The sequence below is a fragment of the Lonchura striata genome, chromosome 8 (assembly GCF_050655825.1).
Source record: "Lonchura striata isolate lonStrDom1 chromosome 8, ASM5065582v1, whole genome shotgun sequence".
Classification (NCBI taxonomy): domain Eukaryota; kingdom Metazoa; phylum Chordata; class Aves; order Passeriformes; family Estrildidae; genus Lonchura; species Lonchura striata.
The window spans coordinates 14243811-14266836 of NC_140710.1; the positions used below are offsets into that span (position 1 = coordinate 14243811).

Genomic DNA, 23026 nt, shown 5'->3' on the forward strand with positions numbered 1-23026 from the left:
ATAGAAATAGATTTAAAATAATTCTGCAGTAGAAGCAGCAAAATGAAATGACTTACCATTAGTATTGCATTGCTGAAACTATCTGAGGAGTCAGCTCTCTAGAAACAGGTTTTTCTATCAATAATTGACAGCTGATATAGTTTCAGGCAGTAATACACCAGGGAAAGACCGGCTGCAGCAGCAGCTCCTTCTCATTTAGCCTATCTCTAGCACTTTTTAGATCTCTTTCTTAACCCTTTCTAGGTATTTTCTCCCTGTGTTTTGGGTGGCAAGACAAAGGCATGATATATGCTATAAGAAAAGAATGCATTATTTCCCACTTTTCTTAGTGACAAGAGTTGTGGGAAGAAAGTCAGTAGGATTTAATCATAACAATATGCTAAAAAGAAGTACAATCTAAAACCAGAAAATGACTCCGTGACTGGAAAGAGATATAACAGGGATATGAGCTACTGTAATCAGGACAATGGTTTCTCCAAACGTAGAATTAAGAGGTCAAGATCACAATAACACAAGACACTTGGATAGAAGAAGGCTAAAGAAGTTAATAATTTGCAATAAGAAAAAAGATACTCATTCTCTTCCAGGCTTGGACCAATGAGATCCAAGCTTGGAAATCAAACCTACCTGGTTTCAGTGAGGCTAGCATTACAATCTTACAGATCAATTTTTAAACCAAATGAAATATTAAGTATAGTAATGGAAAGAGAAAAGGTACATCCTTTACTGGAATCGCGTTTCTGTAGTATTCTGAAACAATTAATATTCCTCAAATGAGGTTATTTTCTTTTGCAATGTCAATTTATACCAATAAGAAATTGTTTTCTGACATCACTTCAAAAGATGGCTTTTCTTTGTCATATTGTTTTTTTACATTAAGAAAACATTGGTCTGATTTGACAGCTCAGTACATTTTAATGGACAGTATACCACAAAGGATATCTGACAATAAAAGGTTTGGAAAGTTCAAATGGATTACTCTTCCTCCACAGAAAAAAAAATAAACAACAGCCACCAAAAAATAACAACCATGGAAGAAAACTGGAGATATCAAGTGCACTCTTTTCTTTTGCACTAGTTTTATAAGAGTCAGGTCCATCTTGTGCCAGACAAGACTGACTGCACCACTACTGCCAAACCTATCCTACAAGGATGTGATGCCTTAAGTTTTAGCTTTCATATTATCCAGACTCTGTACTGCTTTAGTATATAACTCTGAACTTCATATAGAGTGTTAGCAAATTCTCCTCACAGTTTAGTTAAATAAAATAATCCTTTTCCAGCCCAAAAAGTATAAACAACAGGGAATTGAGGAGAGTAATCTGGGAGGATGAGACTTCATAACCAGAAGCTGTAATTGGACAATTAACCCCAAGATGTAAATGGAGCAGAACTTGTAAAAGTGTGAAAACCTGTGACCCATTGTCCATCTTGGGTGTAGCCTCGGCCAGGCTCTTGTACTGCCCGAGGTGTATCCTTTGAAGGCCTTTTAATAAATACCTACTTTATTCTTTTAAAACTGTCTAGCCTCTGTTCTAGGTAGCCTCTCAAGACATCAGATGAAGTATTAGGGATAGATTCCAGTGAGATGGGGAAGGATATATTCACATCAACTGTTGGTAGTCCTACTAGCCCAAATGCCAGCCTTTGGAAATAAAATGCAGGTAGAATGCAGGTGGGTAGCAAAGTGTGCAAAGGCTATAGTGTATGCAAAAGACATTTCCCCTTACTTCCTAACCTCTTCATTTGCAAATGATAGGAGCAGAAGCTCTCTCTGAACAACAGAGAATGTCTCTTGCTTGCTTATCCAAGAGAAGGATTAAGGCCTCTTCTTCAGTCATGACTGGCCAGTTACATCTTCCAAAATTGAAGAAATTACTTAATGGACTTCAAAACAAAAGGAAATTATAGGAGAAAACTTAGTGCAGCCAACTGAGACACAACTTTATGTGGAAGAATAGAACAGGAGTGAAATCTGGACATCTCTCCTGAAGTCTATTCCCACAGATGACTTTTCCCCATGCCTCCTCATATGGTCTTGGTTCCAGGTGTCTCACACCCAGCTGTTGCAGAAAGTCAGCTTCAACTGTCCCATTAATCTATTATCCTCTAACAACTGGAATTGTATTATGTATGCATATCCCATGACTGAGACTTTTTATTTATCAATTAAACTAAATGGTGTGTTGATTATCTGTGTCAGACCTTCCCAAACACATATTCACAAGAATAGATCTTCTTTTTTATTTTCATTTCTAATAAATTTTATTTCACTTTCTCATAAAATATCACATATGTGCTCGTATTCCTGAGTGTTTGCTTTTGGCAAAAAGGCCACAATGTCCTTTCATTTTTATTTCATACCTAGAGGCAACAGAACAAAGTAATATATAGGCTTTTTTACTTGATTGCATGGGGTCATTAATGGCATCATTTCTCAGCTGGCATCCAGACTTTCAAATCTAACTCTGTATTGTTCCCTTTCTTGTCTTCTGTTTCTGCACTTGTGGATGCTGCTCTGGGTCGATATCTGTCACTGTCTAAGCTGAGTTGCCAACTAAGCACCAGATCTCTACTCACTGCCTTCCCCACCACCTCAATCTCCCAGCATGGGTGAGAGAATCATAATCAAAGAAAAGTCCTGGGTTGAGATAAAGACAATTTTATGGGGAAAGCAAGAGCTGAATACACAGGAAAAGTAAACAAGGAATTCATTAACCACTTCCCATGGGCAGGCAGACACTGAACTATCTCCAGAAAACCACGGCTGCATCATGAGTAACAGTTCTTTTGGAAGACAAAAGACATCACTCCAAACATCCCCCCCCTTCCTCCTTCTTCACCCCTCTTTCTTTGCCAAGCATGATTGTCATATGCTCTGGGATACCCCTTTGGTGGGCTGGGATCTGCTGTCCCAGCTGTGTCCCCTCTCAATTTCCCACACATCCCCAGTCTCCTCACCAGTACAGGAAGCAGAAAAGGCCTTGGCTCTATGTAAGCCCTGCTCAGCAATAACAGAAACATCTCTTAACAACACATTTTTCAGCACAAATGCAAAATGTAGCCCCACTCTATGTACTACGTGAAGAAAATTAACATTTCCCCAGCCAAAACCAGCATGATATCCTACAAGACTCCCAACTCTATGAATTTGGAACAAGTTTGGTTTGAAACAGCACTGATTCCTGTATCTCCATGCTCCATTTTATTCACTGGATATCTCCTTTCCATCCTCAGAAACATTAGTTTCAGCAAATGCTTCCATTTTTTAAGTGGCACAAAATGTACCAAACTCATGTTCTCAGATCATTCTTGTTCATTTTTAGAAAAAAAACCCCTTTTTATTCAAATTAAATGCCTAATTGTTAACGCTCACTAGTAATTTATAGTCTTTCAAAGACTTCAAGTTGACATAAAAAGTTAGGATAATATTATATCCCTCTAAAAAGCCCCATGAAGTAAAATGTAATTCAAAGGGTAGTTTTTTCTGGGTGAGTAAATTGCACATTTTTGAGATTTCTTTTGCCAATAATTCACATGAAGTGCTTTTGCATGCTTCTCCCACCTTTCACAACACCAAGATAAGCTTGGAAGGATAAAACACTATTACAAATTCACAAAAATTTCATGTTCAATGAACACTAAACACTTGACTACCACCCACAAAAGCATAGAAAGCATGGTCTTCTATCACATAGCTCTATTCTATATTTTTCAAGAGAAGTTCATTCTGTGCAAGCAGATAACAGTGATTTCCCCATCAAATCACACAATATTCTGTCCTGTCAGTCTACTTGGTTTTTGTGGTCATAATCAGTATCAAGATCTTTGCCTCTTCACCTGCAACAATTCAGTATTAAGCCTCTGATTTCATTTTCACATGCTATACTCCAGTGCTTCCATTGCACCCTATAGGGATATAACTGTGTTGGTTTTCAAGTGCTAAAAATAAAACAAACACATGTCAACCCAAGGACAAAGTTGAAAGGAAACATACTTTAATGTAACCAAAGAAGAATATATTTAGAATTTTGCTACTAAGCAAGGATGGAAATAAACATGTCAACACATTGCTGTGTCTAACTGTGAAACCCACACCCTACTCAACTCTTTCTGCAGCATTTATTATATATGAAAATTGGATTCAGTCTATATTTCTCTCTTCTGAAGAGTGACTGTTAGTACTCTGTCACTACTGTTGGCCACAAAGGGCTCCTGAACTGCGGTGTAAAGCACTTCCATCCTTTTAGGCAGTCAGTTTTTCTATCAATTAACAGTAGTGTAGCCATCTAAGGTGCATTTGGACAGTGGTACACATTAAACTTCAATCTGGAATCCTTCCAAAACCAAACACAAGCCAAAGTGGGAAATGGCATGACACTCACTTCACTCCAGGAAGTGAAAAGTGATCCCTAAATCAGAATGTTTTCTTTTGTCTTTATTTCATTATTACTGTTAATTTGGGTTCTCTGTAAAGCAGTACTGTTCCTCTGTCCCCAGAAATCAATGTTCATAAAAATCCCATGTGATTATATTTTTTTTTAATATTGCCTTTGAAACAATGTGGATCTATATTTTAACATTTTCAATTATTGGAACTTTAATTTTTAACAATGGGAAAACAAATAGTACAATTCTATACAGAAGTCTTCATTTTGGAGATCCTGTATTCTGATTAAAGCTGATATTGAAAGCGAGAACCATTATGTCTGCTTTACTTAACCCTTCAAAACACAAAGCCAAAAATTTATTCTAATGTTAGAGCTTGTTTCCTGGCAAATGAAATCAAGACAGAGAAAAAGTGTTGGTAAATGAGTATAAATTAATGTGATAGAATTGTGAAACTATGGTGTACAGCCATATGAACACTGCAGAGAGAAGGCAAGGAGGAAAACTGGGAAATGCTCTTAGCAAAATCTATTATTTAACCCCTACAGAACCTGTAGGTTCTTGCCTTCACTGCCATAAGCAAGAGGATTCAGTACACTGGGGCACTATGGAATCTCCTGGTGTGAAAGATTTGGGCTCCAAGGGGTTGCAACCCTGGAAGATTTGCTCTAATGCCCACCAGGTTCCAAGGCTGACTCCTTCAGAATGTCACCTTTTTTTCTCATATATCCATTCAATTGAAAATTATTCTTTTACCCATCAGTGTAGTAGACGTCAACAAATTCCATTCTAAATTTTAAAATACATTAGTATTTTAAATATTAATGTTAAAAAGGTTCACTGGTTCTGGTAAACTTTCCAGGAAGCTCATGTCTGCAAAAGGAGCAGTTGCAAAGTATCATTCTGGCAGGACTTTAGGTAAGCATTAATGAAGCTCTAAAGAGCTCCTTGAGCTTAATAAGGGCCATTTGACTTTCATCAGCAGGATTCAAATGGCCCCAATTAACTTCTAGGTATGTAGAAAATAAAAATTAATCAAGGGCTAAGTGTTCTGAAGTTCATAAGGGAAAAACAAAATCCAGTTAATGTTCTGTGGTACTTGCAGTGAGATTTCTTAGCTTTGACAGTTTGTATGCACCTTTCCACATAAAATAACTCCCTCTTTTAGGCAAATCCAAACTATTCCTTTTCCACTCAGATCGTTGTAGAGTCACTGTGTCAACTCTGGATAATGGAAATACCTCATCAAAAAGAAAAAGACTGGCAAGCATTCATCTTTTTTGTCAGGGACTGATATGAGGCCTATCAAAAAAATTCAGTGTCTGTCGCTGTTGAGGCAGGACGGGAATGAGAAGACTGACCAGAAGGCTGCATGAGACTGATACTCCGATTTATTCAAAATACACTGCTCTTTTATACAGAGCTTCGTGAGGACCAACTCCACTGGTTCTGAAGTGAAAACAACCCAGAGCATTGGTGCAAAGTGCTTGACGCACAGTGATAGAACTTAACTATAAACGATGTGAAAAACAAGACAGATAAAGAATTATTTACATTCTTCTCCAGCTCTTTCACAGGCTTTTTCCCTGGCTAGAAACTCTCAGTTTCTTTCTTTGACTGAATCTGAGTCCCACAAGTGTCTTCATGATTTAGGATTGCCCAAAAAGCCATAACACTCCAAGGCAGTAATAAGACTTGGAATTTTTTGAAGATTTGTGGAAACATATAGAAGTGAGAAATTAGCATTGTTGGTTTCTACAAGATATCTTCACACTGATAAAATCATGGCACAAAATTTAAAAAACATTAACTACTCATATCAAAAAGTTATCTTGTAACATGCTGCCATACACATTTTTTAAGAGAGGAGCTTTCCAAAAGTAGATGCAGGGTAGTTTGGAAAATGTTATCCATTTCTCTATTTCAGACATTAAGGTTTCATTTCAATTTCTTGTTTCCTAAGGATTTACATTCTTATATTAATGTATTCTCAATTAGTATGAGACATCTGCAAGTAGCTAGTAAATGTAAAAATACTCCTTAACACAACATTAAAATATACGCAAGGAAAAAAATGGGGGGAAAAAAGCACAGAACATTAGAAAATGTGGAATGTGGATGTTCAAGAAATTTGCCATATGTATCCTACAGAGACTTAAAATTTATAAAAATATCCACAGATGGAGATTCAAAATCAAGAAATCATACTTCAGTCATTTTTCATGTTGACAATTCAGAGTGAGCACATTCAGCACTCAGCATCTGTCTGCCACGTTTCACCTTCAAAATTCTATTTATGGCCTTCATAACCAACATACAGCATTAGAAACATCTTAGAGAAAAAATTAACTATACAGAAAACTGCAAGATGGCTTTGTGTCTAACTGCTTCTTGATCAATTAATCTCCTAGTTCTTCAGACTTGTCCACAGCTAAATCTATGCTGCCAATTTACCACTATCAGTTTTGGAAGAACATGGGAATAAATTTTATTTTGATTGCAAACCTGAGCTGCAGACTACTAAAATAACTGTTAGATTACTGGAATAATTACCTAATAACTGCTGACAGGCTTGATCTCCTGGCCTCTTCTAACACTCCTAAAGTGCTGGGTAGACCCCTTTGGAAATATGTGGAATGTATCCAAACCATCAGAAATCTAGAATAGGGGCATTTTTCTAAAGAAAAAAAAAATTAAAACCTGACAACTAGTTTTTTATACTTCCTTGCATAATATGGCAAATACCTGCAGGTAAAAGCATATTTTGTCATTATAAAAGAAGTCACATATTCTGTAATAAATAGCTCATGTAGTTTTCTGAAGCTTTGTAACATTTTTCCTTCAGAGAATCTTGCTTCAGAAGTGATAGCTCCATATGTCATCACAGACATTATATTTAGTCACCACACAGGAAAACCCCTGACATAATACCTGCTTCTCTATTTTTGTTTGTTTGTTTGAACTATCATTAGTTGAAATAATAACATCTTATTTCTACTTAAAGCCCATTGCAGCACTTAAAAAAGGGGTAAAAGCTTCTACAGATGCCAAGTCACTGTATATTTTGAGATATTCTGCAGTATTTGGGGGACAACCAATTTCCACAGAGAAAAGTACTTCTGATCATTCATATGTAGAAAGAACCAGCATAATTTCTCTGAATATTATTTAGACAGGTACTAACAGTCTGGTTAATTAATGAGGGATTTAGACAGAAAAAAAAATACTGAACTAGGGGTGGGTGGGATGTGTATGTTTGGTTGGTTTAGAGGGGTTTTAAGAAGGAATAAAATCTGATTTTGTTACTCAAACTGCAAATACATAAGAAAGGCACAAAAGCGATCAATACTGAGACCTTAAGTCATTTTCACAGAATTCAGCAGTACGTTCACATTCCAGCATCAATGCATTTCCCTTTTGCTCACAATTATGTGTGGTTTCAGAAGCAGAAATTCAAAAAGATCCCACAGATTACAGGCTTCCAGCTAAGGACGGAAAGCACAGAAGAAGATATTTGACTTGCATCTCCAGAGATTTAACTTGTTCTACATTTCAGACTCCACTGGGTACCACTGCCAAAAGACGATCCCATTTTAACCTTAACTGGTTCTGAAGAGACCCGGCCGTACATGCGATACGACCCGCACAGACGATGGGCTTCGCATGCAAAAATTGGGGGGAGGGGGGCGAGACGAGGAAACGAATACCTTTAATCCTGAAATGCCTCCCGGTTCCCTATTCCTCACGCTGCGACACGCGCAGTCATCCTCCCTCCCCGCGCGAGGGCCGCCCGCTGCATTGGGGAAACTTCCCGAGGAGCCGCTGCCCGCGCTGCCGCCGCACCTGCCGCGGCCCCGGGCGGACGGCGCTGCTCCGTGCGCCCCGGGGCACCGGAGAAGCGCCGGGGCTGCCGGCACTTCCCTGCGCTCCCGCCCCGCAGCATCACCCCGAGCCGGCGCCAGATCCCGCTCCGGCAGCCCCGGTCGCCCCGCAGCCTCCCGGCCGGACGCGGCTTCCCTTCCCCTCCGGCGATGCTGAATCACGGCGGGCCGCCGCTCCGCCGCCTCTCTCCGGGGGTGGCAGCCTGTCCCCCGCCGCCGCGGGAGAAGGAGGAGGAGGAGGTGTCGCGCCCCGCCGGCCCCTCACCCTGACCTCACCTGCCGGGGCGCGGGCGGGCGGCTCTGCAGCGCTCCGGTGCTCGCGGGCGGCGCGTGCTGCGCCTCACGGGCGGCGCGATCCCGGGCGGGGCGATCCCGGGCGGCAGCATCCGCGCCGGGCACGGGCGGGAGGAGGAGCGGGAGGTTACGGCGGGGAGCCGGGACAAACCATTCCCTGCGAGGGGGCACCGCCCGCGGCCGGGCAACCGGGCGGGGCGGGGAGCGCGGGCCCTCCCACACAGGTACGTGCGAGGGTTGCGCCCGTGGGGCGTCGGGCGGCGGCCGCGGAGCGGGGCGGGCGGCGCGGCGGCCGAGGGCAGCGCTGCCGGTCCGCCGGTGCCCCCCCGCGCTCGCGGTGGAGCGGCCCGCGCTGTCTCGCCGCCCGAGGACGCGAGCGGAGCCGGCGGCCGCGCGGGCAGCGCCCGGGGCGGCCCGTGGCAGCCGGGAGGAGCGAGGCGGGCCGCGCCGCGCCGCGCCGCCCTCAGGGCTGGCTGCGGCCGTCTGCTTTCGGCCCCGCCGAGCCGCGGGAGCCGGGGAGCGCCTTAGGAACCCTGCGGAGCGCTCCCCGGCCGCAGAGCCCCGCGGGCGCCCCGAGCGCGCTCGGCCGTGAGGCGCGGAGCCGCCCCGAGCGCCCGCGGGCCGGCGGCGCGTGGGGCCGGGGCGGGTGGAGGCGCCCGCGGGCCCGGAGCCGCCGGCGCTTCCCCGCGCACAGCCCGGCACCTGCCCGAGCCACACATCCCTGCCCCCCGCCCGCGGCTCCAAACAGGATTTTTTCCCCCTTCCCCTTTGGAACCGTAGCTAAATATTTCCCTCCCGTGTGCACAACCGCTGTTTGCCACTCTGAACGAGCCATTTAGGGATTTTCCTGAAATAATTCGCATCTCCACGTAAAGGCACGTGACCTAGTCAGATAAATGCCATAAAGATTGAAAAAATAGAGAAACGCTTGTAAAATACTTTTTTTTCAGGATTTTATCAGAAGAATAAAAAGTTTTACTGAAAAGAATGCTTACAGAATAAATAATAAAACCCCAACTGAAATTCAGTCAATTATCTCAGTGGATTATGTAGTATCTTCTGTGTTTATCAAGGTTAGGAGCTCTATTCACAAGCAGTGGAAGTCTCCATGGCGTTTTATGTCATCTGCATTATGTTTGCCATGGAACTAGGTGTAATCTTTTATTGACTTCTGGTTTATTAATTAATGATCTTAGTTCATACTGTTACATTCTTACATCACACATTCCTCACTACTACATACCTTTAAAATCAATTCCAGTCTAGTCTTTCCTGCACAATCTCTTGGTTAAAGTAAGGTCTTCCATGCGAATGTCTACAACTACCTCTTTAAGGCAGTTAGAAATAAATATATTCAGTGGGCTTAGTTTCAAGTTTTCTATTTCTTGATCAGAAAGAACTGAAATATAGTTGATAATGTTAAATGAAAATGAAAATTTAATTGCAACTTGATCAGCATTAAGGTGTTTTTTTTACTCTATTTTAACATATTTTGAGGTAAGCTGATACTTTAATAGGAACAGATTGTGGGCTTCTTGCAAATGCTAAAATGATTGTTAAGGACAGAAAAGCACATGAAAAATCCTGTAGGAAATCCTAGAGAGTTATCAAACTGTTTTCTCATGTGTGGTATCAATTTGTAGCTTGTAAAGTTGAAGAATTTACTTTTTACAGACATGGTATTTTTCATTGGGTTGACTGACAGATTACATTGTGGTTTCTACTGATACACTGAAATAATTATTTATTTGCCATTAAAACCTTTGTTGGGCTTGTAAAAAAAAAATAAAAAAGCAGTGATATAATTTCTGGCCACAAACGTGTAATCTGATAGAAGCGCCCATGCTTGTATAGGTGTTTGTAGGAACAGGTCTAAATTTTAGTGACAGAAAACCCATGCTAAAGCAATGGGATCTAAGCTCATCCCCGTGTCGACAGTCATTATTCTCAGAGCTGTGCCAAAGCTGTGTTCCGGATGCTCCTGAGGAAAGGTTTGATTCTCCTTCCGTTAGTCATTTGGAATGCTGCCACTGAGTGCAGATGAAACCATTTACAAGGCTGACGTGCAGTGCATGTTATCTCTGGGTCAAAGCTTGGGTTGGGCATATAGCAGCCCCTGCCTGCTTTGTTTTAGCAGTGTGTCCACATTCCACAGCCCAAACCAGGCCTCTCCACCCCAAGCAATGTGCACACTTCTGCTGAGCAAAGTACACTAGATCTTGGGAAGAGCAGCAAACCACAAGCAAGAGATTGTGGTGATTTGTGATGAGAGATTGCACCCAGCTGTTGCTTTATGATTCACAGGCAAACGTGAAGTTTGGCAATAGAGTTGTGGCCTGCTTGGCTCCTGGTACCAATGGGTGCTGTTCTCAGCTGGGAAAGCACAACCCGGGACTCATCTTCCCAGCAAAGGTCAGAGCCTCACAGCAGAAATGCTTTTTCTCCTCCCCATTCCTGGGAGGCAGGAGGCATTCGTCTCTTCCTGAACATGCTTTTAGTTGTTGTTTCCCAGAAGCAGATCAGATTTACTCTTTTTAATGCGATCTGCATTCTGAATCACTCTGAGAGTAAATGGTACTTGCTATCTCCATGTTGAAACATTAGAGCTAACAAAATGTAGTAAGGAACCAAAGCAGGGTATTACATACACAGATGCTTAATTAGGAGCATTAAATAGAGTTATATTTTTAATATTGAGCTAGTTTAAATATTGAATATTGATGCACTTGAGAGCAGATGTGCCTAGATAATTATTGTAAGTAGAAATAGTAATAAAAATACCTTTTACATAGCATGAAGATTATCTTATGAATTTCAGAAATTAACAAACAGGAAAGACAGAAAGTACTTTCTCAGAAATCTACGTATTTCTATGAATTTTCTTAGTTTTTTCCAATTTTTCCATGCAGAAGTTCGGATTCCTTTATGAATTTTAATTGTTACAGTTGAAGAGTGGTGAGGGCAATCAGATCAGTTCTATTTCGAGAGAAAGAATGATTTATTTGAACACAGTTCCTATTTCACCCCTCATGTTACTACAAACATATTCCCTGAATAATTATGAGCACTGTAATGCTGTATATGTAATCCATATCCAAGTCGGTAAATACAATGTCCTCAAATTACAAAAAGGATAATTAAATTGTCTAAAGAACACTGGTATTTGAACAAAGTCACAAAACGGACTTGGAAATGCAGACCTATTTCTCCTGCTCACTCAACTGCCAGCTTACAGAGCTGCAGTAGGATGCACAGTCTGATGTGGTCCAGAAAACTCAAAGTTGCATTTTACCTCTGCTGTTGAAACAGGCTCTATCCTTGTGCAATTGTGAGTACTCACAAATCTCAAGAAGATATTCAGAATATTAAATGTGACAATTGTGAAGTTCAAAAGCTTTAAAACAGAATTAGCATATAGGTTTATAATACAAATAATATCTATTCCTATTGGCTAATAGCTATAAATAGTGTGTTTTCTTCTGTTTGCATAGCACTCATCTTAGAATATATTTACTAAGTAGATAATTACACTTTTCTAAACAGGAACATTTTCCCACTTGCTATAAAGCTATGTCCAAACATAATCTATGCTGTCATAAACCATCCATTTCCTAGTGTCAGCCGAAAAAACATTACCAATGAAGAAACAAGGTTCAGCTCAACTTCCATCCCTATATTTTATATTCTCTTAGGATTCTTGCTACAATACTTCTCAGGCCATACATAATTTTTGCTTCAAAAAGCAACACCCATTTCTTTTATAAGCCATCTGCTCAGTGTGTTAGCAAAATCCATGCAACAGCTTCCCAGCAGCACCAACACCTGCTAACAGGGGATGGTGTTTCAAGCAGATATTGCCAGCCTGTCACAGCTTCTTATCTCCTCTCTCTCTAATCTTCAGAGTACTGTCTGGGATTATCTCTTGGAAATCAAATGCCCAGCAAGATGGCTTGTTACTTTTTTATGTATCAGCAAACATGCACTTGATTGAGTTCATTAGTGCTGTAAACATCTTTTATTAGACAGATCAATGTGAATTTACAAGCTGTAACAGTATGATATTGACATAATGTAGCATTTCATATACAATAACTTTTTATAGTTCTCAACACTCCAAACACACACTCTGGGTGAAACTCAGTACTGATGTAAGCAGATACCATAACACTGAGGCTATCCACAGACTACAGGCAATTATCCTCAAGCTTGATGAGTTTCCTTTGGTTCGGGCATGATTTTGAACAGCTTTAAGATAGGAACACTTCTATTTTTAACCACACAGAATATTATTTTGGAGCATCTGTATCTGTTTAGTAATCAAAGCTTGGAGGTTCTTCTTCAAATATCTTCAAGTTTCCATCTGCTGTCTGCCTCTGTGTAAGAAAGGAAGTCCCAGAATTTCAGCAGTTCTGAGAAACATTTGCTTTTGTCGAGCAGCCATGAAGAAAAAATACTATTCTACTGCATAAAGGCTTAGGATCAAATGAGGCATAAGTTGAAGGAAAGTGGAAACTTATATTCGTTGGTCAACTAAGTTACTATGTTCATCCAAGAAATAAAACCAGTCTTTGTAAACATTCACAAAGTGGGGCAAGTTCATATAATGTTACTAAATACTTATGCTATTGCTGGCATGCAGGCCCAAGTAGAAAGAGGGGTATGAGCTGCTCCTTCTTTGCAGTTGGACATACTAATGAAATCATTATTTTAAGCAATGTGGTCAAATATGAGAAAAGTGGGCGTGAGACTTCCACCCCAGCAAAGCTGTGCTTTTTCCTATGCATGTCCCTTCACAGTGTAAAAGTTCTCAGTGTCTGTTCAACCCTTACCTTACCAGGTATAAGTGGAAATTCATCCATACAGGTTTGTTGAAATCAGTCTGAAGTGATTGGTCATTACTTTGATGTATTGTAATGTGACAGCTACTGGGTGTTATATTGCTATCACCATAACCATTTTTAAGGTAATTGGTGTCTAAACTTTACAATTTAAAGAAGCTCTACATCTTTTGAAGATGTTTATTCAATTGACAGAAAAGTCTGTGTTTATTTGCATTATTATGGTCTCCTTATGCTTTTTTAATTTAAATTTTGCCTGGGAGGAAAAGAAATCATTTTACATAAGATGCTAGAATTAAAAATACCCTGACATAGGTAACATTTTCTATAGACAGAATAATATCTGTTTGCTCTTGTTTTGTGATATTTAGAGATTGAAAATTTGTCTCTATTGTGTAGCACTCACCAACAGGAGGTATTAACAAAGATTATAAAATAAACTGTGTTCAGTGAGGACTTCTGGAAGCACACTATGAACTCATCTCACTGAGAGAATGCAAATTTCCATGCACAAAATAACTCATATGTCAAAACCTGTTTTATCCCTCTTTAAAATAATGAGTGGGATGCAAATGTAGAACAAATAGCCCAATATTGACCTTCTGTCTTTAAAGCATAGTGCTTCTGTTAAAAATAAGAATTTTACCAGAAATGATCCAGAGCAGATAGTGCCAGATTATGGGTTTGCTACAATCCAAATCCCATCCTACTCCTATGTCAGACTAAAAGTCTGCTGCAATCCAGCGAGTAGAAGTGAAAGAACATGTCACATTTTATAAAAAGTGAAGTGGACTCAGCAGCTCCATGAAAATTTGATAAGATTTTGCCACTTAAAGGTCCAACCACAGTAACAGAGGGTTAAAATTGTCATTCAATATAATTATTCTGCAATTTACCCTGTTTTGACTCAAGTATATTTTCTGATTACTTTGTTCTCATTTTAAAGACTATGTAGGACTTAAGATTGTGTAAATTTGGATTACATAAACAAGAATTCCTTTATATTCCTTTTCCTCTTTCAGCAAAATGAAGGCAAGGATGACTTTCACAAGATTCAACCAAAAGTTCTAAATAACTTAATATTTTTGCGATCCAGGTAGCCTAATAAAGCTACTACTTCAGACTTTTTCATCATTTAATTGCAAACTCAAAGATTTTACATATGAAATTATATAAGTTTTTCATTGCTAAAGTTTAAAAGGAGTATTTTTATATTGAGTACAAGTTATAGGTCTATCATGTTAACACAAACTGAATGGAGATTTTAATCTTAAACATTAGAGATATAAAATGGAATTAAAAGTTAATTACTTGTTCATCTATGACCAAGTTCCCCTGTCTATATATCTCCCATGGACAGCAATTGTTTTATGGACAGCAGGAGGGATATATAGGAATACTATAGTATTTTAAATCTGGAAAAGATGTAGTAATAACTTCATGTTACTATTTTCAACAATAACATACAGCAGTAATAATAATAATAATTTTCTGAAGCAACTTGTATTGAAACACTACCAGGAGAGGACACATTTTAAAACATTAGCTGGGGAAAAAAATGGGTTCTGAATTATCAGAGACACTGAACTGCCAAATTGTTTTCGTTTTGGGGTTTTTTTTGGGATTTTTTTCCTAATTATTATTTATTCAGAAATCTGTGTAAGGTAGAACCTGATGTTTCATATCAGTAAGAAAAACTTTGAAATATTTATCAGCTAACAAATATTTGACCCCTCTATTTATCATGTTTAATGGCAAAACATATTGGAAATTGTAACTTTTTCACCATTATTTTATTTTCACTAGTACTTTTAATTGCTTTCTAAAATTAATTTTTTTTTAAATGAAAAACAATTCATATTACCAAAAAATCATTCTATCAAAAAAGGTAAGTGGAGTTGTCACTTTTGTATAGTCAAAGTATTCTTTCTTAAATTCTTCTTTCATTACGGATAAATATTTAATCAGTAATTTTTATGACTGATTATGACAATAATAATCTTAAGACAAATTATTGTCACAACAGAAAGCAATATAGAAAATAAGAAAAAACCTGCTGCCAGAGAACATATTTATTTTTTCCATATTTCACAAATTAAAACAGACTATAAGAGCATGAAGCATTCAAAAAGAAACGTGCAAAACAAGTCTGTGCAAAAATCTATGTCTGCTCATATAGGTAAGGCTACACTGGATCAGTCTGTCCCCAAATGACCTCGTTTTTCCTCAAGGCCCCAGCTTTCTGAAGACCACACATTGTTCCACTGATGTTTACAGGGCTTGTCTAGGCAACCAGATAAAACAGAGATGTAAAGGGGCCTGCCCTGTCTGTGCTCTGGGATCCAATCTCACATCAAGGAAAGGAGCCCTGCCTGTGGGGAAACACAGCCTGGGGCAGGAGAATCCTCCAAATTGTAGCCAATCCTTTCCTACAAATCCTTTCCTTTGCTTGTTGTAGCAAAGAAACAAAAGACTACTACAATTAGACTTTACATAGACATAGTGAGTTAGTTTTGATTCAGACTATGGATTGTAATTTTTTTACTATAATAGCTAATATTAACATAATTTGCATTTCCTTATGATTTCATTGGATTTTTATGTCCAAGCAGTAATAGTGACAATATTATTGAGTGACTATGATTAATTATTTCAATTATGGTAGAAAACAGACCCCATTCAAAATTCGTCCCCCATTGTGATGCAGCTCTACAAACATATATTAAAAGAGTGTGTCTGGACCAGAAGTCCGCAAATTACTCCTCCCAGAGTCATCAGGGAAAAGACAGCAGCACACATGGAGCACACACAGGCAGGGATGAACCTGGACAGTGCATGTATTGCCAAGATTGTAACAAAATCACAGTTTCTCCTAATTAAAGCAACACTTTTTCTCTCCAAATGAGATAGGTTACCATTCCTGTTATCTTTCTTTAAAGACTATATTGCATATTTTCCTGTTGCATGAAGCAAGTTCTACAATTCTTCCATAGTTAATTTGTTCTCCTCTCTCCTGCACATATATGTGCTCTGATTCTCCTGGCTTCCTTTTCTTCTCTCTATCATTTTCAAATATTCTCTTCTGTCCTGCAGCCCAGCCTTTCTCTTCCCTCCTTCCTTGAAATCCCAGCTGCCATGGAAATCCTGCTCTCCAACACCACTGAAACTTTCAGAAGCCTTTTACTTCTAACTGTATAACCCTCAAAGTTGTGGATGAAAAAACCCTCTATAAATGGTAAGTATTGGTATTGCTTGTGTTATTAATATTTTCATGTTAAAGGATTCATATATAAACCATTTAGTTCCCCCTTCAAACAGACAATAAATTGAAAAAAATATTCCTTCTTTGTCATCCAGAGGAAGAATGAATTTTAACTGAAGGAGAGCAATTGCAACCAGGATTTAGCATTTTTAAGAAATTATAGGAATCAGTTATTTACCCAAGAATCATTTCTAACATGTCTTTTGTGCCTATTTAATATATTATCCCATGCTAACTTTGAGGAACAAAAATGGCCAATTATTCTCTTGTCTCTTCAATAAATTGATGCAATGTTGTTGCAGAAATGTAAAAGAGGATGAAAGAGAAGTATATCCTTGAGATAGCTTATGAAGAGTAACAGGCACAAAACTAGAAAACACACCCAGGTCCACTGTTGCAGGTAACATCCTGAAGTCACTGATGGCAACATTTATTTTGAGTATGAAGAAATCAAGATTTCATTTGAGACTTCAGAAGAATAGTTTCTCATCAGCAATGGCTTTTATGGCCTTTGCCACTGTTGCTGTGTGCTCAGGGAATCAGAAATCTGGTTTGTCTTTCCAGTAATGATGAGGAAAGGCCCCTGACTGATTTAAACATGCCTTCATTTTTGTTCAACACTATCAGTGAAAATTAATATCTAATGTACCAAATATTTGGAGGAGGCAAGGGATGCCAAACACCACCAAACTATGCAGCTGAATTCCATTGGTTTTGTGAACTTTTACAAAATAACAGTTCTGGTAGTAAATCTGCAGTATAGTGAAGGGAAAGACCAAGTAAATGAAATAGGGTGGCAAACAAAACAAATGGAGGCCAAAAGCGATAGGAAAGAGGGAAAAGCAAAGTGTGAAACTAAAGGCATATAAAGCCTTTGGAGGATAGAAAAGAACATTGTTTGGGGAGGAATGGAAATATAATTTATTTTAGCAGTATAAAAAATTAAAACTAGGAGGGACAAAAAATATCTGATTAAATCACAGAATAACTTTTACTATGATAAAGCAGATGGAAGGAAAGATTTCTGAGGAGAAATATCAAAGGATAAGCTTTGATATCTAGCTACTTCAAGTGATCTACACATATAATGCCATCACCTCTGAGTTAAAATGTTGCACCTGAGCATAAGAAATAAATGCAGATGTTATCCTCAAGACAATCAAATTTCTATGCATCCTCTGTTAGAGACCTTGATTGATTCATTTAACTGAAATTATTTGAAAGGAATTACAGCATTGGAAATAAGAAATGCTTGAGGATAATTTTTATATGTAGACACTTATTGGCTAATATATTAATTGGGGATGCATCTGCTTTTTGCACAAATCTTCTTGTAAATGCGATGGTTAAAATCATAATATTTAATACCAATTTAAAAGCCCTGTCTGTCGCATTCATGTGCAAGAACTGTACTGCACATGGTTGTCATCTTTTTAAATGGATTTAAAAAATAAAAGCTTTACTGGAAGCATTACATTTATTTCAGATATTATTAGAAAATTACCTCTATATTTCAGTTGTGAAACTGAGTTTAGAGAAATCTGGCTTGGACTAAATGCAAATAGAAGTCAAAGTTCTCTGTTTTGTGAGATTAAAACAATGCTTGAAAACACTCCTCTTTCTTGGTGAATCAGCCATACATCTACTAAATATACAGAACATCTACTGATATCAAAGTATAGTCTGACAATGGCTTCTCAGGCTCTGGAGTTGAGGGGAAAAAACTTTTACATTGACATTTGCATTACAGCTACTTGAAATAAGCACTTCTTCTTTGTGCTAACAAGAATTAATAAATTCTTCTTGGAATGCACTGTAGATATTTCTCCTTTTAGCTTTGTGAGTCAAAGACAAGCAAAAAGAAATTCAAAAATAGTAAATAAACTTTTAATCTGGTTTTTGGCTGCTTTTTTTTTTTTCATATGGAAAGTGGCTTTTACTCTTTTTTTCTTGCATGGATATTTTTTAATAAATTCACCCCTATGAATATGATACTATTATTGGTGTTGCTTATTATTTTTTCTAGTGAAAGGCTACTGATCTAATATTCTTTTAACAGTTCAGCTTCTTTGCTTCTAAATGTAAGGAAAAAGCACTGCAGACACCTGACTGAAGAACATCTGCTCTAACCCTCCGAGCCTGGAATGACCACTCATTCATGGCACTAGCAATATAAAAAAAAAAATTAAAAATAAAGACACTGAGAAGAAATTAAAGCATTTAAAGGCTCAAACTCTGGAAGTAGCAGAAACTACTGGAAAAGAAGGCAAGAACACTTCAGTGTACATCTGGAAACAGTAAGTGTTATTTAAAAGCAAGTCTATCAGAAGGAGGTTTTCCTTCTGAAAATAGCAAGTGCTGATGCATTTGGCATATTTAACACTCCTCAGCAATCCAAGAAAAGGAGGATATTCATGAAGCTGGTACAAAAAATGAGGAGTATTACATTCTAAATAAAAATGAAGCATATTAAAGTTATATGCTTTGGTCCTGAATGTTTAAAAGTGTATTTTACTTTATAAGATTGTGATGACAAGGTTCTAAGATTATATTTACTATATAAGATTGGGGCTCTAGAAGTGTACAATAAAGTGTGGCCTTAACCAGCCATAGGGTAAGATCTATTGAAGATTTGTAGATTAAAAAAATTTTTAAAACTCATCCAACTTTAAAAAGCCACTGGTTTTCAACAGAAAGTGGAGCAAATATTACAGAAATAGACTCATGGGAGAAGCAGATTCCAGATGAGGCAATTTAGAATCTGCCAAAAACTAGTACTTGAATAAGTGTTGGACTGGATTGTACTTGTTGGACTGAGCAGTTTGGAACCAAGAGCTGAAAATACCATAAGACAAATATATCAGAGGCAGAAAAACACACAGAGCTGGAATTCCTGAGCAAGGAAAAATAACACAAAGAAAGCAGATGGAAGACTCTGAACATTAAGCAAAACCTTGTATTTATTTGTCTTCAGGTGCCAGGGGTCTGAACCATAAGAAACTGCATGTTGCTGCCTTGGATGGTTGTTTTCTGTAGAATAAAAACACAGCAAAAGATGACATGTGTAGAAGAAATAATAAACATAAAAACAATTGGGACATACTACATTAGGCCTATATGCACAGCTGCTAGTATTTCTAGGAACTGTGCTGTAACTCTGCAGGTTGTAGAAATGTAAAGGGGTAAAAATACAAGTTTATGAAAGTGATTTTTTTTCTATTTAAAAAATGTACTTCTAGAAATTTAAAAAAAAAAAAACTATCTTAGACTTCCTTATTTTCATCTTTCTTATTTTCATCTTTTTTATTTTAGATGGCACAACTAAAGATATTACAGCAGAAGAGCTGATTATGCATTAAGAACTTTTTTAGCTAGACTTCTTTAACCAATACAGTAATATGTGACAGAGGGACACAATTTACAGGACATACATCTGAGCAGAATACAGTGAAGCCTAGAATTTGATGTGAGACTACCCTCATCATTCCTCACTTACTGGGTGCAGAGTATGTAGGAAAGCTTGCTGAACTCTTTGAACTTTCCCAGCTAGAATTAAAATGTCCTTCAGATTACCTAGCATATTTCACTTCCAAAGTGAGTTAGGCTAAACTGAATTAAGGTCATTTTTAATTCTGAGGATAAATAGATACTGAGGCATTTAATATAGCTTAGTCTACTTTAAATTAACAGTTGTAATTAACTTGAAGATCTCTGTAGTAAAGACCTAAAAAGATAAATTTAAAACACCACTGTTTTTGTTTTTGTTTTTAATCTTCTTTATTCTGTAGAAGGTGATTCAGAGTCTTAATACACAGTAAGAACAAACAGTATATTGATCACCACTCAATTATGGTAAACATGCATGTAACTAATTAAGCTACCCTGAAAGTTGCTTACTATATAGTTTTTTAAACAGCTATGCATTTTTTAATAACTTTGACTATACAAGTAGTATTTCTATTCAAATCTGTGGGAGTAAACTAGAATCAAATATCAAACAAATATACCATCAACTCTGACTTATGTTTCATTCCTGCTGTAGTTCATGTGCAGCAGTACAAATATGTTGCTACAGTACTACAAATACAAGAAAAAAAAAGTGATTTTTTTCCTTTGCTTTCCTTACTCAATATGTACCAAATCAATTTATACAGAATAATCTGCATAACAATTATAAGCAACTGAAAAAAGTGTTGCTTGGCTGATAGCAAGAGACTACACCCACTGCCAAATGATCATAAGAGATAAAGGCCAAGAACTGTGCAGCTGGACTTGCCCATTTAGGCAGTCTGTAGCTTATCTCTGAAAAAACATGTCTGTTCTACAGGACATTGACCTCAACACAGAACCTGTCACCCCCTGTGATGAATTAATATGTAGCCACTATCCATAAAAAATTTGATCAAATGCTCTCTTGTAGGGGGTAACACTGACAGCCAAAGCATAGAACCTGTTTAGTTAAATTAGGTCTAAAACATCAGGAAAAAACCCCACCTTGCAGCTTTATGGCTTTTGAGAGGCTTGTGGTGAACTGTAGTTAAAAATCAATAAGGGAATATATAAACTCTTTTCTTCTATGTTTACATGGGGGTTTTTTGACCAGTGGCTATTTTAGGAAATATTTGGGGAACATCTAATGCCAAGAAAGAAATGGTGGCAGTGGTGGTGTAAACTTGTGTATTGGCTGCTGGTGTAAACTTCCTTTGGAGCTTTTTGCTTTAAGTCTGCCTAGTCACACTGAAGGGAGCCCAAGTTGCCCTTAGTTAAGACTCCTTCCAAACAAAAATGGCCCTCAAAATTGTAACATCCATGGTGCGCCAAACACTTCCCTGAAGCTCCAGATTCCTTTTGGATTCACAATTGAAGAGCAGCAAAGAACATTTTTCAGGACATCTGGCAGAGCAAGTTCTCAGCCAATTGCTTTAGTTTCATCGTGGATTCAGGGGCTGGCAATCTCAGATATTGTAGAAACATGATGTAAGTCCTTTCACTTCTCTCTGAGGGGGTGGGTCCTCAACTGGAATGAATTTGGCATCAGTGGATTAAGCCTTCCCTGCAGAAGGATGTAGTTTATTGCTGTCTGTATAGCTAGTATAGGGAGCAGGGGAAATTGCTGTACTCCTGCTTTCATCCTTTCCCTTAGCACATCTACATGACATAATTGATATATTCTTGGCAGGTCTGAAATTATGCTGCAGTGATGAATATTCCTGTTTCTGGGTCAGAAGCTGTAAAATTTGGAAAATATCTTCCATATTCACAAAGAAATACATATGCTTCTTGGCACGTTAGCAACCTGCTAGAAAAACATCCCACACTGGCAGAACAGGGGTTAGCTGAGAGCAGGAAATGTGCCAGTAGCCTGGAACAACCCAAAAGGAAACAAGGAGTTAAATGCCAAATATATCACTCTGTTTAGGAGAGAGAAGGAGGCTGCCAGGGGTATTCAAAGATGCAGGAATGTGGGATTTTGGGAAGAGCAGTCTAATTTGGTATTCAAACCCTGCTGTTTACAGGCACTGCTGCAATAGTAAGGCAGGCTGGCCACAGAAAGAGAGCCCCAACTAAGGCAGGTACATGCTCATAAGGCAAGCCTACACCCTCAGGCTAAGGATGATCAGTATGGATGGGCTGAACCATCAATCTGTGTATGCCAAACCCTTGCAATGCAGGCACACCTCAAATTCGAGAGAAGAAAATAAAATGAAGATGCGCAATGATTTAAATTTAGTGACTTGTTTCAAATGTGGATTGAAAACAACTGCTGTGGTTGCTTCAGAAATGCCATTATCTCATCTAGAAATCAGAATGATTATGAAGTGAAAGGATATGTGGCTCCAGGAGTAATTACTATATGAACAGGTGATTTCTACTAAAATCACTTGGGAGTCTTTAATCTAGAAGAAATTTATGGGGTTTTGTCCTGAAATGACCCTCTCATTTTTAGTTCTATGTAGGATAGAATATGTGACTTTCATGAGGGAACTATACATCTGATACAGAGCTTTAGGCTTTATCAGAGTGAAGGATTGGTCTTGCTAGGATATTCCTAACTGATAGTTCCCAACAAATATTTTAAAAAATAGATGAAAACCTGCTGAGAGTCATTGAAACAACATCATCAAATCGATACAGTTCTAAATCTGCTGAGTTGACTTTCTTAGAGTATATTTTTTAAACTCTTGTATAGATCAGCAAAACAAATTTTAATTTTCAGATTGGGCCTTTAGTGAAATATATTAACATACACAAACAGAACATTTTTCATATTTGCATTACTTTATTTTTTAACCAATTGTGTTGAAAGAAAGAAGGCAAACTACTTGTAAATAAGCAGTTGATATGAGGCATTTCAGCACAGA

The 23026-nt window shown here is 38.3% G+C and overlaps 2 protein-coding genes across 5 annotated transcripts in view; one reads left to right on the top strand and one right to left on the bottom strand.

The window, feature by feature from the left end:
- Positions 1 to 8746, bottom strand: part of TTLL7 (tubulin tyrosine ligase like 7) — a 63626-nt gene extending 54880 nt beyond the window's left edge. For 2 of the 4 annotated variants that reach the window (XR_002465157.4, XM_085585773.1), the window contains exon 1: positions 8547 to 8685. Coding sequence is in view for 1 of the 4 variants with exons in the window: in XM_085585774.1 (XP_085441900.1) it covers positions 8547 to 8656 (110 nt within the window). In the remaining 3 variants the exon portion in view is untranslated. Of the gene's footprint in view, positions 1 to 8546 lie in introns of all 4 variants that reach the window. The other 2 variants (XM_021527003.4, XM_085585774.1) reach the window with 2 other exon arrangements.
- Positions 8747 to 8759: 13 nt separating this feature from the next.
- The window catches only part of PRKACB (protein kinase cAMP-activated catalytic subunit beta), an 84719-nt gene continuing 70452 nt past the window's right edge, over positions 8760 to 23026 (top strand). The window contains exons 1-3 of the mRNA XM_021527114.4: positions 8760 to 8788; positions 16496 to 16637; positions 18724 to 18961. Of these exons, the coding sequence (XP_021382789.1) occupies position 18961 (1 nt within the window). The 5' untranslated portion in view covers positions 8760 to 8788; positions 16496 to 16637; positions 18724 to 18960. The remainder of the gene's footprint in view (positions 8789 to 16495; positions 16638 to 18723; positions 18962 to 23026) is intronic.